Raw genomic sequence first — 16,151 nt, forward strand, 5'->3', positions numbered from 1 at the left:
AGATGAGGAAAAGGCTGAGTTGCTTAATGCCTTCTTTGCCTCAGTCTTAAGCGGCAAGACCAGTTGTTGTCCAGGTACCCATCCCCCTGATCCGGTGGAAGGGGATGGGGAGCAGAATGTGGGCCTCATAATCCATGAGGACATGGTTGGAGACCTGCTACAGCACTTAGATGTACACAAGTCAGTAGGGCTGGATGGGATCCACCTGAGGCATCCCACCCCTCATCCTCCTGTAGCGAGGTGGGCATTGGTCTATTCTCCAACGTGCCCTTTTATAGGACAAGGGAGAATAGGCTAAAGTTGTGCCAGAGGAGGTTTAGGTTGGATATTGGCAAAAACTTCTTTAGAACGAAGGCAAGAGGAGCCTGGCCAGGAGAGATGTGAGATCTGGGGGAGGAAAGAGGAGCTTGGATAGCAGAAGCTAACTATTTTGAAGAGGTAAGAATATTCAGGTAATGTTGATCCCACCATAAAGCTGACTTGAAGCAGTCATGTGAGGCCCTTACCCTATTTTAACCTCTTACATTAATACCTAAATCTAAATGCCACTCCACACCCTGACAGTAATCCACCACTCTAATTTTTGACCATGATATCCCTTGAAGCCAAAATTAGTCCATAACCCCTTTCCATTACCTTTCCTCTCTTGCTCATCCTCATCCCTGCCCTTAACAATACCATTGAAATGTTCTATTTATCCCTAGTCTTCTTGCAGATCTAAACAAAACCCTCAAAGAGCTTGCCCATACCCTAACCACAGACCTGACACCACAAGCAGAACACCAAACACTCCCACTAAACATCTGCTTAATCTCTCACCCAGAAAGGTTTGCCATAGTCCCTAATGCCATAAATGAATAAGTATCATCCAAAGCCTATCTTCCTGTGCATTAACCTTCTCACCTTTAACCCTTTTCCTAACCCTAAACATAGGTTCTTGTTCCCTTGCGTCAGGTCAGGAACCGTGAGATTGCTGTGCAGTCACATGGCATTCAAAGATGAATGTGAGGGGCCATGGACCTTATCAGCTTGTAGGCCACAAGGAGGAGATGGGTGGGAATGCTCTGATGAGCTCAGCTCTATCTCAGGATCTCCCAAACCAGCAGGAGGAATTGGCCTGTGAAAGGGACTGTGAGGTCACTTCTGTCTCTGCAGTTGATAGGGCAGCAGCAGGAACGTGTCACAGAAAGGGACTGTGAGGTCACTTCTGTCTGAAGCAGCTGACAGGTCACACTTCTACCTGGGATCTGTACTTTTCAGCTGACATCTGCCAGTGGTCCTGGTAGACCAGCAGAAGACACTGGGTTGGCATGCTGACTGTGGGATCCCCTCTGCCTACATTCCCAGGAGGACCCAGACAGAAAAAGGCTCAGATATGGGTTGTCCTGTCTCTTCTGCTTGAGTCCATGACTGGACAGCAGCAGGCACAAGGCTTGGGTGTGTCTGCAGAAAAGTCTGTAAGGTCAGCAGCCGGACCATGGCTTGGAAGATGCTGGTGAGGTGACTTCTGTCAGGTTAGTTGACAGGATGCAAGAAGGATGACAGGTTGTGATGCCTACTTCAGGAGTGGTTTCCACACTGATGGAGCTTTCTTTGGTAGTAGGAAAGAGCAGGAGAGAAAAACCTGCCAGAAAGTGCACCTTGGAAGGTTGGCACTGGCCATGAAGAAGACAAAATGTCCCTCAAAGAGTTGTGCTGTGGTGCTAGAGGTCACCCAAAGAGTGTCTTTGATCAGCCCATGGGTTTGTGTTTGAAGGAACAGCTGGTGAGGGTTGACGAGACATTGGTGAAACCACGGAAATGCTAGGATGAAAGCAAGGTGAAGAACAGAGATGGGTGTCTGCAGATTTGAAGGAAATAGGGCAAAGTGTGGGGCAACATAGGAAAGTCTGGAGAGGCCAAAGAGGTGGGTGCTGGCAAGAAGAGAAGGCACCAGCAGCCCTGATATTTTTGTCCCCTTGGATAGAGCTTCTGAGGAGATGAGATACAGTCATTGCAAGGGTCTCATTGCTTTCTTAGACCCTGTGCAGAGGCAGGGAGGTGTCATACCATTGTTCTTCTTGAGGCATCACACTGCCCACCACACCCCACAAATCCCCAGCAGGAGCCCAGAGCCAGACATGGGAGTGCAGGACATTCCCTTCTAGTGGCTGGAATCAGGACCTGGCCCTTTTACTTCAGCACAACAAACCCAGACTTTTCTCAGCACTGTGCTTTGCCTATCTGTAATCATGGCCTCCAATTATCTGCCCTAATGAGTCCCTGAGGAGAATCTTTTGGTAACGGCCCTCAGTGGGACCCATTAATACTCCAAGTCACTTCAACTTTTCCTTCTGACTTTACTTGCTCAAGCAATTGCATCATTCTCCTCTCAGTACTTGAGTTTCACAGACTGAGCACCAAAATCCACCATGGAACTCATTACAGTGCAGAAACTCCTAAGCAAACATATGTCTTCCATAGTGTTATTCAAGTCTTCAAGACTTGGAGAACTAATTGGATTTCATGGTGCAGTTAAGGAGGAAGATTTCAAAAAACACCTAATAAACATCTCTTCTAATTTCAAAGGATGATTTTTGTTGCATTTCAGTTTTGAGCACCTTTCTTCAATTTATATTAATCCAGGGCTTCTCCTGTGAAAAAAAGGTGGAAAAGCAGACACTTGAGGTTTGACAGTGCATAGACAACCTTGCTCCTCACAACCCCAACCCTGACACTTCTCTCACTGCCCACCTGGCTCTTGCATCCCTTTCCCTTACACCAGACATCTGCACTGAAGTCTGCAGCTGGATGTTACAGCCCCCTTGCACCAGCTCCCACCTGCTTTCCTTAGAGACCTGGCTGCACACAGGCACAGAAGGGTTTTTCCTTATTTTAAAACAATCAACAGGAAAACATGCAGCAATTTTCCAAACAGCAAAGCAAGCTCCTCATCTTGTATGTCTCCAGTCAGGCTTACCTCACTGGTTTTAAAATTAAGTAAATTTAGTGTTTTATACTAATTAATAGGAAAGTATAGGTATTAAGATTACTATTATTCCATAAGATTTTAATTCAATGATAAATGATGAGGAGCTTGCTACAGAAACAATTAGACCGACTGCTAATCGATGGGCAAGCTTGAACTCAATGAAGCTCAAAGCAGAAACTGGGTCAGTGAGAGAAATCTGAATGATCAAAGAGTAAGGGGAGGAAGAAGCAGGAGAACCATGGGAAGTGCATAGGTCCAGACAGGCATCTGGAAAGGGGACATTCAACAGGGTTTGTTTATTCAAGATGGGTGGAAGTGCCTGGAAGATGAGACAGTACACCATGATGGACAAAGAGATGACAATGCAAGTACAAGTGTTTCTTGTACTTGCATCAGTATTTCTTCTCCTGTGATGAATAGAGATCCTGAAAATTTACCTGAAGAAGGATGTAGATCACTGCTGAAGGAAGTGTCTTTTTGTGCCATCACCAATGCAGATTACAAAAATACTTCCTCGCATCATGGTAATATGTCCCACCCCATCTTTACCATCCTGTGGGTCAAGGTAGAGGGAGCTGTCAGCCAAGGGACATATTTGGGTGACAAAGAGGGGACCCAGCAGAGACAAGGAGTCCAGGCAGTGGGGTGGGGGAGGCCAGGAGAAGCAGCCCAAGGGGTGGTGCTGCTTGTGAGGACACGTTTGTGGCATCAGCCTGAGTGGGCAGCAGCTCTGTGGAGGCGAGGGGAGTCCAGGGAGCACATGCCAAGAGTGCTTCTGCCAGCAGAGACAAGGCCGGGGCTGAGGCCAAGGGGAGAGGCAGGCCCAGGGCAGGGGGCTGCAGGGGCCATGCTGAGTTCCCTGCCCCTGCAGCAGCCGCACTGGCCCTCAGCAGATGTGCTGGCCGGCACACAATGGGAGGTCCTGTTGTGCATCAGAGAGCCACAAAGAGGACACTGGAGAGGGCTGGGGTGATGTGGTTGTCACTGTCCCATGAAAGGGCTGTCTGGGGGTCCCCTCTGCTACAGCTACCGCATGGAGCATGGCAGGAGGAGGGCACGCAGGGCGTGTGACCACACTGCAGAGCCTGACCCTGGACTCTCCATGACTGCCTTGCAGGTCCTGGCAGGCTGCGGTGAGGGGACGAGTGATGGCCCTGGGCCCTCTTCCTGCTCTGCCCAGGCCAGCAAGGGCCCAGAATGGCCTCCTCTCCCCTGCCCCTGCAGCTTTGGGCTCCCTTCATGCAAGCCCTGGCTCTGCAGCACCAAGCCCTGCTGGGAGCGCTCCCCTAAATGCTGCCACCACTCCCTCATGCTGCTGTTGCCCTGTGCCAGGCACTGCCCAGCCCAGCCCAGCACCTGCCCACCTCTCCCTATTTCGATGCCCTCTCCGCAGCCCAGTGCAGCCCAGTCCTGCCCATCCCAGCCCAACAACCCAGGCTGGGCTGGCCCCAGGGCAGTGCCCACCACAGGCTGCTGCAGGGCTCTGGGCATGGCCACCACAGCTGCAGCCTCTCACAAGGCACCACAGCTGCTGGGACAAAGGTGCCTCTGGGCCTCCCCAGCAACCCCAGGGCTGGGGCTCTTAGTTGCCCAGCTAAGTTGCCCCCTTAATTAATTTCCAGAGAGCATTGTATTAATCATAGAACGGAATTTATTGAGTAAGCAACAGCAAGCAAAACAGCCTTGGGCGGCTGGGGATTCTCGGCTCTGACAATGGCGCGCACCTCACCCCCGCCAGGGTCCCTTTTTATATCTTGGTTATTCCGGGATTACGCAGCACATCCTGGTATGTTCTGCGACTGCGCACACTGTTGCTAGGGGGTCATCTCTGTCCCTCTGGTGGTCGTGAAAATGAAGGCCGTAGTCTTCCTCAGCGTTGTGGTTCAACTTCTTTTTTTATTTGGTCATGTTGGCCCAGCATGAGACAGGAAGGCAGGATGTTGATACACTAGTTTAACAGCTTATCAGGAGATGGTTACATGATGGTTACAACAGTGTCTTTGAACAAAAGAGGCAACTGAGATGCAGAAAGAGAGAAGGGGAGGGGGTTCTATTTTTTTGTTACATTGAGCAAAAGAATTTTCATAGTGTCTAGCCAAGCATTATACAGCTTCTTACTTCAGCAGGGAGCTTTTGCAACTCCCGCTCCTCAAACAGAACTCCTTGTTTTTATAATCTAAAAGACAATAAACAAACATTTATGGTGTATTACAATGGGCACCCCCTGCCTTTCTGCTCACGTGTATCTACCAAATCACTGAGGCTGTCCATGTCCCGTCGTCCTCATGGAGTGGTCACTCCCGTCCTGGCCTGATCGTGTCACCTTCCTGCTTACTGTGGACAGTGGTGGGTATGGGTTCTGGCAAACTTACCTGTCCTAGAGAGCATTGACAGCTCTTATTCCAACTGACTTCTTAAGGTGAGAGCAGCCAGGATTGTGCTGTGGTCTGGTCCAATCGCCGTTTGATTCTGGCTGAAAGAAGCACCAAATGGAGCAGCATCCCTCTGTCAACACGGGCAGCCCCAGTCACTGTGCCCGAGGGTCTCCAGCAACTCACCAAGGCCGTCCTTGTCCCATCATCCTCATGGAGCACTCACTGCCCTCCTGGCCCGAGCGTGTCACCGTCCTGCTTGCTGATAGAGGCTGGTGGGTGTGGGTTGGGGAGATCTTACCTGTCCTGGAGAGCATTGGCAGCTCTTCTGTGCAGCTGAGTGCTTGAGGGCAGAGAGGCCAGGATTGTGCCGTTTCTGGCTGAAAAAGGAAAAGCACCAAACGGAGCAGCATCCCCCTGTAACCATGGGCAGCGCTTGCCTGAGTGCCCAAGGGTCTCCAGCGACTCACTGAGGCTGTCCGTGTCCCGTCATCCTCATGCAGCAGTCACTCCCATCCTGACCCAATCGTGTCACCGTCCTGCTTGCAGTTAGAGCCTGGTGGGTGTGGGTTGGGGTAATCTTACCTGTCCTGGAGAGCATTGGCAGCTCTTCCTCCCAGAAGTCTTCTCAAGGGGAGAGAGGCCAGGATTGTGCCGTGGTCTCATCCCATCGCTGTGTGTGTCTGGCTTTAATAACAGACAGAGCAAACGGAGCAGCACCCCCGTGTGACCACAGGATGACCCTGCCTCTGTGCCTGAGCTTCTTGAGCATCTCACCAAGTCTGACCACCTCCCATCATCCTGTTGGAGTGCTCACTGCCATCCTGGACCAATTGAATCACCTTCCTGTTTGCTGTGGCCTTGGTGAGTGTGGTTTGGGGTGATCTTATCACTCCGAAGAGCATTGGAAGTTTTTCCTTCCAGCTGAGTTCTCAAGGGGAGAGTGGCCAGCAGTGTGCTGTGGTTTGCTCCCATCGCTGTGTGAATCTGGCTGCAAAAGGAGAAGCACCAAATGGAACAGCATCCCTCTGTGAGCACGGGCAGCCCCTACTTCTGTGCCCGAGGGTCTCCAGTGACTCACCAAGGCTGTCATTGTTCGGTCATCCTCATGCAGCGGCCACTCCCATCCTACCCCGATCATGTCACCGTCCTCCTTGCTGTTAAAATCTGGTGGGTGTGGATTGGGGCAATCTTACCTGTCCTGAAGAGTGTTGGCAGCTCTTCCTTACAGCTGACTTCTCAAGGGGAGAGCGGCCAGGATTGTGCCGTGGTCTGGTTCCATCGCTGTGCATTTCAGGCTGAAACAGAAGCACCAAGAGACAGAGCAGCATCTGTCTGTGAACATGGGCAGCCCCTGCCTCTGTGCCTGAGGGTCTCCAGCTACTCATCGAGACTGTCCGTGTCCTGTCGTGCTCATGGAGCGCTCACTCCCGTCCTAGCCTGATCGTGTCACCTTCCTGCTTCCTGTGGACAGTGGTGGGTGTGGGTTGGGGCGATCTTACCTGTCCTGGAGAGCATTGGCAGCTCTTCCTTCCAGCTGCTTTCTCAAGGGGAGAGTGGCCAGGAGTGTGCTGTGGTTTGGTCTCATCGCTGTGTGATTCTGGCTGCAAAAGGAGAATCACCAAACAGAGCAGCACCTCCCTGAGACACAAGGCTGCCCCTACTTCTTTGCCTGAGGGTCTCCAGCTACTCACCGTGGCTTTCCGTGTTCCATCGTCTCCATGGAGCAGTCACTGCTGTCCTAGTCTGATCGTTTCACCTTCCTGATTTCTGTGGACAGTGGTGGATGAGGTTTGGGGTGATGTTACTTGTCCTGGAGAGTGCTGGATGTTCCTTCCAGATGTCTTCTCAAAAAGATAGTCGCCAGGATTGTGCCGTCGTCTGCTCCCCATCGCTGTGTGAGTCTGGATTTAATAAGAGAAAGAAAAAACAGAGCAGCATCCCCGTGTGATCAGGGGCCGACCCTGCCTCTGTGCCTGATGGACTCGAGCATCTCACCATGTCAATCCATCTCCCATCATTCTGATGGAGCGGTCACTCCCATCCTGGCCCAAGCGTGTCACTGTCCTGCTTGCAATGAGACCATTGTTGGGTGTGGTTTGGGGCGAAATTCCCTGTCCTGGAGATTGTTGACACCTTTTCCAGATGATTTCTCAATGTGAGAGAGTCCAGGAGTGTGCCATGGCTTCATTGCAGCACTGTCAGTGTCTCCAGCTGTAATAGAGGAGGCGATAAACCGAGCAGCCACCCCCTCTCAGCACTGGAAGCCATTCCTTCCTCCTTGCACGAGGCTCTCCCAGCCTCACATCAAGGCTGTCCATCTCCCATGTTCCTGATGTCCAGGAGATGTTCGTTGTAGCTTAAATGTGTCACATTCCCACTTAGCATGGTGAAGCCGTGGTGGGGAATGGCTTTGGGCTGTCTTAACCGTCCTGTAGAGTGTTGGCATCTTTTCTGGCTGAGTTCCCAAAGCGAGAGAGGCCAATAATGTGCCATGGTCCGGTCTCATCACTAGGTGTGTTTCTGTCTGAAAGAGGAAAAGCACCAAACAGAGCAGCATCCCTCTGTAACCATGGGCAGTACTTGCCTGAGTGCCCAAGGGTCTCCAGCGACTCACCGAGGCCATCCCTGTCCCCTCATCCTCATGCAGTGGTCACTCACATCCTGACCCGATCGTGTCACCATCCTGCTTGCAGTTAGAGACGAAAAAGAAGCTGACTTCCTGTGGTTGAGTTTGTGTCTGGAGCGGACACTTGAGCAGGAGGAGCAGGCAGCTGAGCAGCCTCCCCGTCAGCATGGGCAGCCATTACAGACCTGCCAAACCGCCCAACCGCTGTTGGGGCAGCATTCCGGAGTCATGGCCGTCCCCAAAGCTTTGTGACATGGGGCACCCCATGCCTGCTGTGAAATGGGCAGGGCATTAATTGCAGGGCAGCAGGCTGTGGGAGCATGCTGGGGGCTGGCGGGGCTGTGCTGCCTGCCCTGCAGAGCTCTGAGAGCTCCCTGCCCAGGGGAAGAGGCCAGGAGCATGCCCCAGTTCAGTCCTGTCACTGCCTGTGCATGCGGCTGAAAGAGGACAGGCAAGCAGAGGGGAGACCCCTGCCTATCCCCCATCGCCGCACAGGGTGACAAGCCTATTCCTGCCCACCATGGAAGCACAAAGGAAGAACTAAACAAATAATAAGCACTGAAAAGCCCAAAGCCACGGGTTCTGATTCTGGGGAGGGGAATCAAGTAGCTGTAGCAGCAATTGCAAGAGCAGCTACTCAGCAAAGGCAAAATGAGTTCATTGAAATGAACTTTTTTTCAGCTAAAGAGTAAAGTTCAGGAAAAGCTAAGAAAGCCCAAAACTCTACTAAAAATAAAAACAGCTAAAATGGTGTCCATTTTATACATCATTTGCAGGGACACTGCCCTTAACAGAAAAGATACTCCTAAAGAAAACTCTGAAGGACATCGTTAAGATCAGTCTGACCTTTAGTCTCGGTGTGACTGAAATCAGTCCAGTTTTGGGTCAGAATTCTGCCTGACATCGTGCAGGAGTGCTCTTCTGAAGCCAGTGCAGTTCCCCATGCAGTGGGTCCCCAGCCCCAGCGACAGACAGCAGTGACCTTTGGTGGACACTTACAAGGACAAATTGGCATTTGGCTTCAGTTGACCATAAGTCAATGCACAGAGCTTGCAGAGCAGCTTCCATATTGCTGCATGAGCACATCAGGCCATTGTGAACTTCAGCCCAATTGTCTTGCAGAGAATGAGGTTAGAATAAAGCAGGCAGTTGGAATAGGGATGATGGAACACTGCCTGGAGGGCCTGCTGCCTCCCCATAAGGAAGAGAGGGCATATAATATAATAATAGTACCAGCTTGAGCGGATCAGAACTGAAGGATAAAAATATATTTTGTTTTGTTAAATGATTTGGTAATGGATAGCTTTGTTTTGTTTGTGTGTTTCATAAATATACATGAACAGGAGGAAAAAGAAAGGAAAAAAATATATATCTTCATTAAGAAATGGGCTAGTGTTTAGAAAAGAGGAGGAGGGAGGATGGTATTTTGGTTCCCAGTTCAGATGAGGCTCTGGTGTGCACAAAGAAATGTTAAAATAGATGAAGCCTCATGAGCCTGATTGAAGCTGGCATGTAAACAGCTACAACATTCATAAGCTGCACATAGCTAGTCCAGTCAATAGGTCACTTTCTAGGCCTGCTTACATTACTTGAAGTACTTCCTACTTCATCTAAATGTTTCCTAGGCTCTCATACCCAAAGTAGGCTGTGAAAATGTTCCTTTCTTTCATCTATCTAAGCTGCCTAAGTAAAAGCAAAGAGACACCTCTATTCCAACCATGTCCCATTGCAAGGCCTACAACAAAATCCATCTGTAAGAGAATTAAAGATCCTGCCCAGTTCCATGTGACCGTCCTACCAGGAGACAGGAGCCCAAGGCTGTACTAAAGCATCAACCACATGTAAAGCATTCCTCACAAGCACTTCAATTTGAACAAGGGAAGAAAGCATGCTTCAGTCCTCCAGCTCAAGCTGAGCCACCATGCCAGTAATGTCAGGGACATGGAGGCTCCACAGAGAGCTGCAAAGGGAAGCTCTGTTCCAGCTTAATAATATAGCTGGATTGTCCTGGAAAACAGGCTGAGTGGCTCCCTGGGAGTGAGTGGGGATTAGGTGTTTATAACTAAACAGAAGTAAATTGAGGGAGGTTGAAACTCACCCCAGCGGCTGTACATCCTCCTTCAAGTCTTGAAGAGCTTTCCAGTTAGAGAAACAGACAGCATCTCCCCTGTGAGAAAGACAATTTCAGAGAATTTTGCCTAACCCCCTTTAGAATCTGAAAACACTTATCACTGTGCCCTACCAATTTCATGTAAGCCCAATACAACCTCCCACCTGCAAGGTAAAAGCAGAGCCCAGACGAGCACCAGCAGACCTATGAGCCAGCAATGGCAAGACACTGCTGCTGCTTTGGGGCTGCTAGCAGATGAAAACCTTGGGAAAATTGCTCAGAGCATTTTTTTTGGCTCTTCCCTCCATGGATGAGATAAAACAAGGAGGGTTTTGGCAGGGGGTGAGCTATTCCACACTTGTGCTTAGGTGAGAGATTAGAAACAAGCCCAGGTGTTTGCACCAGACCCAACGCACGCACACATCGCAGAGCAACAGGGACCACACTATCATGGCCCAGCTCTGCACACCCATGCATTTCCTGACAGGACACATTGGGTGACACACACGCTGGTGATTCCAGAACCAAGGGGACTCCTCACAGATATTCCAGCTTGGCTCAGGGCATGTGCTAACCCTACTCTGAGCTGGAAAGCTCCCCAAAGTGCAGTATTTCCAGCCTGTGGAGTTCAAGTAATAGTCAAAAAAGCTTTGAGAATGTGCCCTGACAGCCACCTGCACAGCCATGGGCTTCCTGCTGCCTCCTGAGACCCTGAGGCACAGCTGACCTCAGCAGAGCATCCCTACCCATCTCCTCCTTGAGTCCTGTGACATGACCACAACCATGTCACCTCACGTGCCTCCTCCAAGACCAAGTGATTGCTGTAGGACCTCTCATGCCCTGCTCAGCTTCATGAGGCCAAACTGCTTCAGCTAGGTGACTAGACCACAGGAATGCAGGATTTGGGGCTTAGGTGTTCAGGTTAGGGTTTAGGGATTAGATCTTGCCTTCCAGGGTTAGTGGTTGGGCAGAGTATTAGAGGGAGGCCTGTGTTTACTGCGTTGGCTTCTAGTCTGTGTAGTGTGGAGACGCTGTTATCTGTTGGGATTTTTGTCAGGGCTTTGTTGAGGAATCATGTTAAGGCTGGAATTCAGTGCTAGGGATGAAAGGCTGAGGAATAGGGTGAGAATTGAGCTAAGAGTGTATGGTAAGGCCTTATGGATTTGGGACTTGGCTAACCCACGCCAGATGAGATTTGGGGTTAGGAGTAAGAGTAGTGGATTCCTTGCAGAGAGAGGGATAGCATTTAGGTGTTAGGGTAGGGCTTACTGTTACTGCTTAGAAATATTGTGAGGGCTTGACATGGATGTTTTCCTACATGTTAGAAAAGTGTTAGAGAAGTGCCCCTGGCCTGTCCCTGCCCTGACACTGCTGCTGTGCCAGGACTATTTTTCCCCCACTTCTGTGCACAGCCAAGTGACCCTGCAGCTCCACAACATCGTGTGGAAGGATCTAGGGAGAGCAAGTCACTGAAGGCTCCTTTCATTAATTTAAATACACAGAGAGCTAGAATAATCACACATATATATACACGAAACATGTATAGAAGTATCAAATGGGCCTGTAACGAGTTATGTTATGTGTGTTATGCAAAAGATAGGCAGTTTATTGCTTCTGAAAAGCATGCAATCATCACTTTCCACACTGAATTCTTCAGCTCCTGGTTCCTCATGCTGTAGATGAGAGGGTTCAGTGCTGGAGGCACCAGCGAGTACAGAACTGCCAGCAAAAGATTGAGGGAGGAGGAGGACATGGAGGGGGGTCTCAAGTAGGCAAATGTACCAGTGCTAATGAACAGGGAGACCACGGCCAGGTGAGGGAGGCATGTGGAAAAGGCTTTGTGCTGGCCCTGCATCGAGGGGATCCTCAGCACAGCCCTGAAAATCTGCACATAAGACATCACAAGGAAAACAAAACAACCAGATGCTAAACAGGCACTAATCACAAGAAGTCCAACCTCTCTGAGGTAGGCATCTGAACAGGAGAGCTTGAGGATCTGGGGAATTTCACAGAAGAACTGGTCCAGGGCATTGCCCTTGCAGAATGGTAGTGAAAATGTATTGAAAGTGTGAAGGAGGGCATTGAGAAAGCCACTGCCCCAGACAGCTGCTACCATATTGGCACAAGTTCTGCTGTCCATTATTGTCCCATAGTGCAGGGGTTTGCAGATGGCAATGTAGCGGTCATAGGCCATGATGATTAGGAGATAGAACTCTGCTGTGACAAGGACAACAAACATAAAGAACTGCATAGCACAACCAAAGAAGGAAATGGCCCTGGTGTCCCAGAGGAAATTGGCCATGGCTTTGGGAACAGTGGTGGAGATGCAGCCCAGGTCAAGGAGGGAGAGATTGAGGAGGAAGAAGTACATGGGGGTGTGGAGGTGGTGGTCGCAGGCTATGGCTGTGAGGATGAGGCCGTTGCCCAGGAGGGCAGCCAGGTAGATGCCCAGGAAGAGGCCGAAGTGCAGGAGCTGCAGCTCACGTGTGTCTGCGAATGGCAGGAGGAGGAACTCAGTGGGGAAGCTCCTGTTGGACATTTGCGGCCTCTAGGCATGGTTGGCAGCCCATGGAGGAAAAGACAGAGACAGTCAGGACAGGGTCTCTGAGCAGAATCCACTATGTTTCTCACTGACCCATTGCACACTCTCTTCCATTCTCTCCTGATCAGGATTGCACACTTCCAGCTCCCCAGCTAGCACTCTGCATCCCAGCTGCACAGCCTGCAGCCGGCCCCGTATGAATGAACCCCCATGTCCTGTACAGCTGTGTCTGGTTAACCCTGCTCTGGAGTATGTCATTCATACAGTAGAGATAGAAGAGTCCTCTTGAAAAACCCCATAGGCTGTGGGATTTGCTAGAAAATCTGGAGATGGCATCAGGAACAACAGCTGTGCTGCCCTGCAGCCAGAGACTTACCCTGTTCAGGGACTGTGAAGATTTCTCCCGCAGTGAGCTCTCAGCATCCCCCCTCCACACTGCCTTTAACATCTCCCTCCCTTCTCTCAGCTGCCCTTGTCCTCTGCAGGCGGTGCCCCCAGCCCTGCTGCTGTGCAGAGGAGCTGCTCCTGGGCAGAGCTGTCTCTCTGCAGTGCTGCCTGCTTGCCAGGAGCTCCCCTTGGGCCCAGGAGCCTGGCCCAGCTCAGCAGCACAGGGAGCTCTTGACATGTCCCTGTGCCTCCAGGGGAATCAACTTTGAAACAGGCTGATGCAATCACTGATTTTTTTCTCGCAGCTGGGGATGATCACTTATTTCCAGTAGTGTGTTTTCCCCTAAGTCAAAGGAAGGGTTTGGCATGAGAGTACTCTTTTCTTGTCCCATTATGAGACCATACACCCACAAAGTGACAGGGAGGCTGCATCCTATCTCTTCCAAATGTTTGTTGATATTAAGCGGGAGAAACTTTTTGACAGAAACTGAAATCCCTCTGTGTACATAAGCTACACAACCAATTGCTGGCCTGCAGGATCATTGTATCCTAGAAGCCTTTGGGTCTGAATGGACCTTAAAGACCATCTAGTCTCAACCCCCGTGCCATGGGCAGGGCAACTTCTCCTAGGCCAGGTTCCATCCACCCTGATCTTTGGTCAGTTTGGTTAGGCTTTGGAACAGGTTCTTCAGGGACGTGGTGAAGTCACCTTCTATGGGGATGTTTAAGGAAAGCTTCATGCCTGGGACTCTGTTTAGAGCGTAATATCGATGGTTGGGTGATGGTTGATTTGGAGGTCTTTTCCAACCTTAATGGTTCTATGATTCTATGAATTGTAGGCTTCCAGGATCTAAGAATCATAGAATGCTTTGCATTATACAGGACATTAAAGACCATCTAGTTCCAGCCCCCTTTCCATGGGTAGGGGCTAATCCCATGAGATCGGGTTTTTCACGCTCTCATCCACCTTTATGTTGAACACTACCAGGGAGGGGGCATCTACAACCTCTTTGTGTAATCTTTTCCGGTGTCTCACCACCCTTTGTGTGAATAATTTCTTCCTTAGATCTGATCTAAATCTATTCTCTTTTAATTTAAAACTTGTTATCCTAGCACTACACTCCCTGAAAAAGGGTCTTTCCAGCTCTCTCCTATTTTTCTCCATCTGTTCTGCTAAGGAGGGTGAGGGCGAGAGTGGCTGTGGGGAGCTTGGTTACCTCCTGGGGATAAAGCACAACACATCCAGAGACACAAACATGACCAACAAGTGATAAAGAAGGCAGTGAAGGGAACCAAACATGGTCAGTCACACTGGCTGGTGAGAACATGGGAGAGAGAGAAAACACTTCTTGCGGTCAGGTTATCTGATCAGGGACCTTGTCAGTTGGGAAACCAAGGGAAAATGGGAAATGCTGGTAAAAGTACATGTCCTAGGAGGACAGCCTGAGGACCCTTTGGCCATCTAGTCTGGAGAAAAGAAGGCTGAGGACTGACGTCATTGCTCTCAACAACTTCCTGAGGGGGGGAAGTGTTGAAGGAGGGGATGATCTCTTCTCTCTTGTAACTGATCACACAACATGTGGGAATGGCACATAGATGCACCAGGGGACGTTCAGATGGGGCATTAGGAAAATTTACTGTACTGTGAGGGTGGTCAAACACTGGAACAGGCTTCCTAGAGACCTGCTTGATGCCCCGTGTCTGTCAGTGCTCAAGAGGCATTTGGACAATACCCTCATACATAGTCTCTAATTTTTGTTTAACCCTTAAGAGGTCAGGAAGTTGGACTAGATGACCTTTGAAGGTCCCTTCCAACTGAACTATTCTGTTCTAATCACTACAGACTTGGCTAAGCCCCATTTGTGTATTGGAAGGCCACCATAATGTCTACTGGAGTCTTCTCAAGGCTAAGCAATCCTAACTTTCTCAGGCTGTCTTCACTGGAGGTGCCCTTCTTGTGCATGGCATACTTTTGTTAGAGGTGTAGTGGGCTGCAGGGAGTGCTTCAGTTAGTTGTCCTTGCAGTGTCAAAGAATCATAAAATGGCTTAGGTTGAATGGAACCTAAAAGATCTTCTTTTCCGATGTATGTGCCTTAAGCTGGCATACCACCAACTAGATCAGGTTGCCCAGGGCCTTCTCCAGTTTGGCCTTGAACACCTCCAGGGATGGGGGATCCATAGTTTTTTTGCACAACCTCTTCCAGTGACTCACTATCCATGCAGTCAAGAATTTCCTCCTAACGTCTAGTCTAAATCTATCCTCAGTTACTTGAAGACCATTCCCTCTTGCCCTGTCATTATCAACTCAAGTAAAGAGTCCATCTCCACCCTTTTTTAAGAGCCCTTTAAGAACTGAAGGGACACAATGAGGTCTCCTCAGAGCCTTCTCTTCTCCAGGCTGAACATCCCCAGCTCTCTCAGCCTTTTTTCATAGGAGAGGAGCTCCAACCCTCTGATCATCTTTGTGGCCCTCCTCTGAACTTGCTCTAACAGGTCCACATCTTTCTTGTGCTGGGGTCCTCAAACCTGAATGGAGTACTCCAGGCGGGACCTCACGAGGGCAGAGTAGAAGGGGACAATCACCTTACTTGGTCTTCTGGCCATTCCTCTTTTGATGCAGCCCAGGATGCAAACTTCATGATGTTTTGCACACCCCCAACCTACATGTCATTGGGGGCAGGATGAGAAACGGAAACCCTTGATGCTGTGCAGACATGGTTCATCGATATGTGAGTATCTAATATTTAATCTAAATCTACCCTTTTTTACTTGAAAGCCATTGCCCCTTGTCCTATCACTACATTCCCTGGTAATGAGTCCTTCCCCAAGTTTCCTGTAGGCTCCCTTTATGTACAGGAAGGTTGCTGTAAGGTCTCCCCAAAGCCTTCTCTTTTCCAGTAAATAATAATGATAATGATAATGATAGTCATCATCATCATCGTCGTCATCATCATAGTTCTCCCAGTCTCCTCTCTTAGCAGATGTGCTCTAGATCATTTTTGTGGTCCTCCTCTGGTCCTGCTCTACTAAGTCCATGTGTCTACTGAGGTGAACTGAGACATGAATAAAAAGATAGGCATTTATTTAACTATTTAAGCAACACTAGCAAAATCTGTTTTTGTCTTTTATTGGTGGTATG

General features: G+C 49.8%; 1 protein-coding gene across 1 annotated transcript; it reads right to left on the minus strand.

Moving 5' to 3' along the window:
* Positions 1 to 11,667: 11,667 nt before the first annotated feature.
* LOC309891092 (olfactory receptor 14A16-like) lies at positions 11,668 to 12,621 on the minus strand (the record flags this gene model as incomplete). Its single annotated transcript, XM_082785474.1, has 1 exon — positions 11,668 to 12,621. The coding sequence occupies one exon, from the start codon at positions 12,619 to 12,621 to the stop codon at positions 11,668 to 11,670; it is 954 nt and encodes a 317-aa protein (XP_082641600.1).
* Between the last annotated feature and the right edge of the window lie 3,530 nt (positions 12,622 to 16,151).

The sequence above is a fragment of the Aythya marila genome (genome assembly GCF_965140915.1).
Source record: "Aythya marila genome assembly, contig: HAP1_HAP1_SCAFFOLD_154, whole genome shotgun sequence".
NCBI classification, from domain to species: domain Eukaryota; kingdom Metazoa; phylum Chordata; class Aves; order Anseriformes; family Anatidae; genus Aythya; species Aythya marila.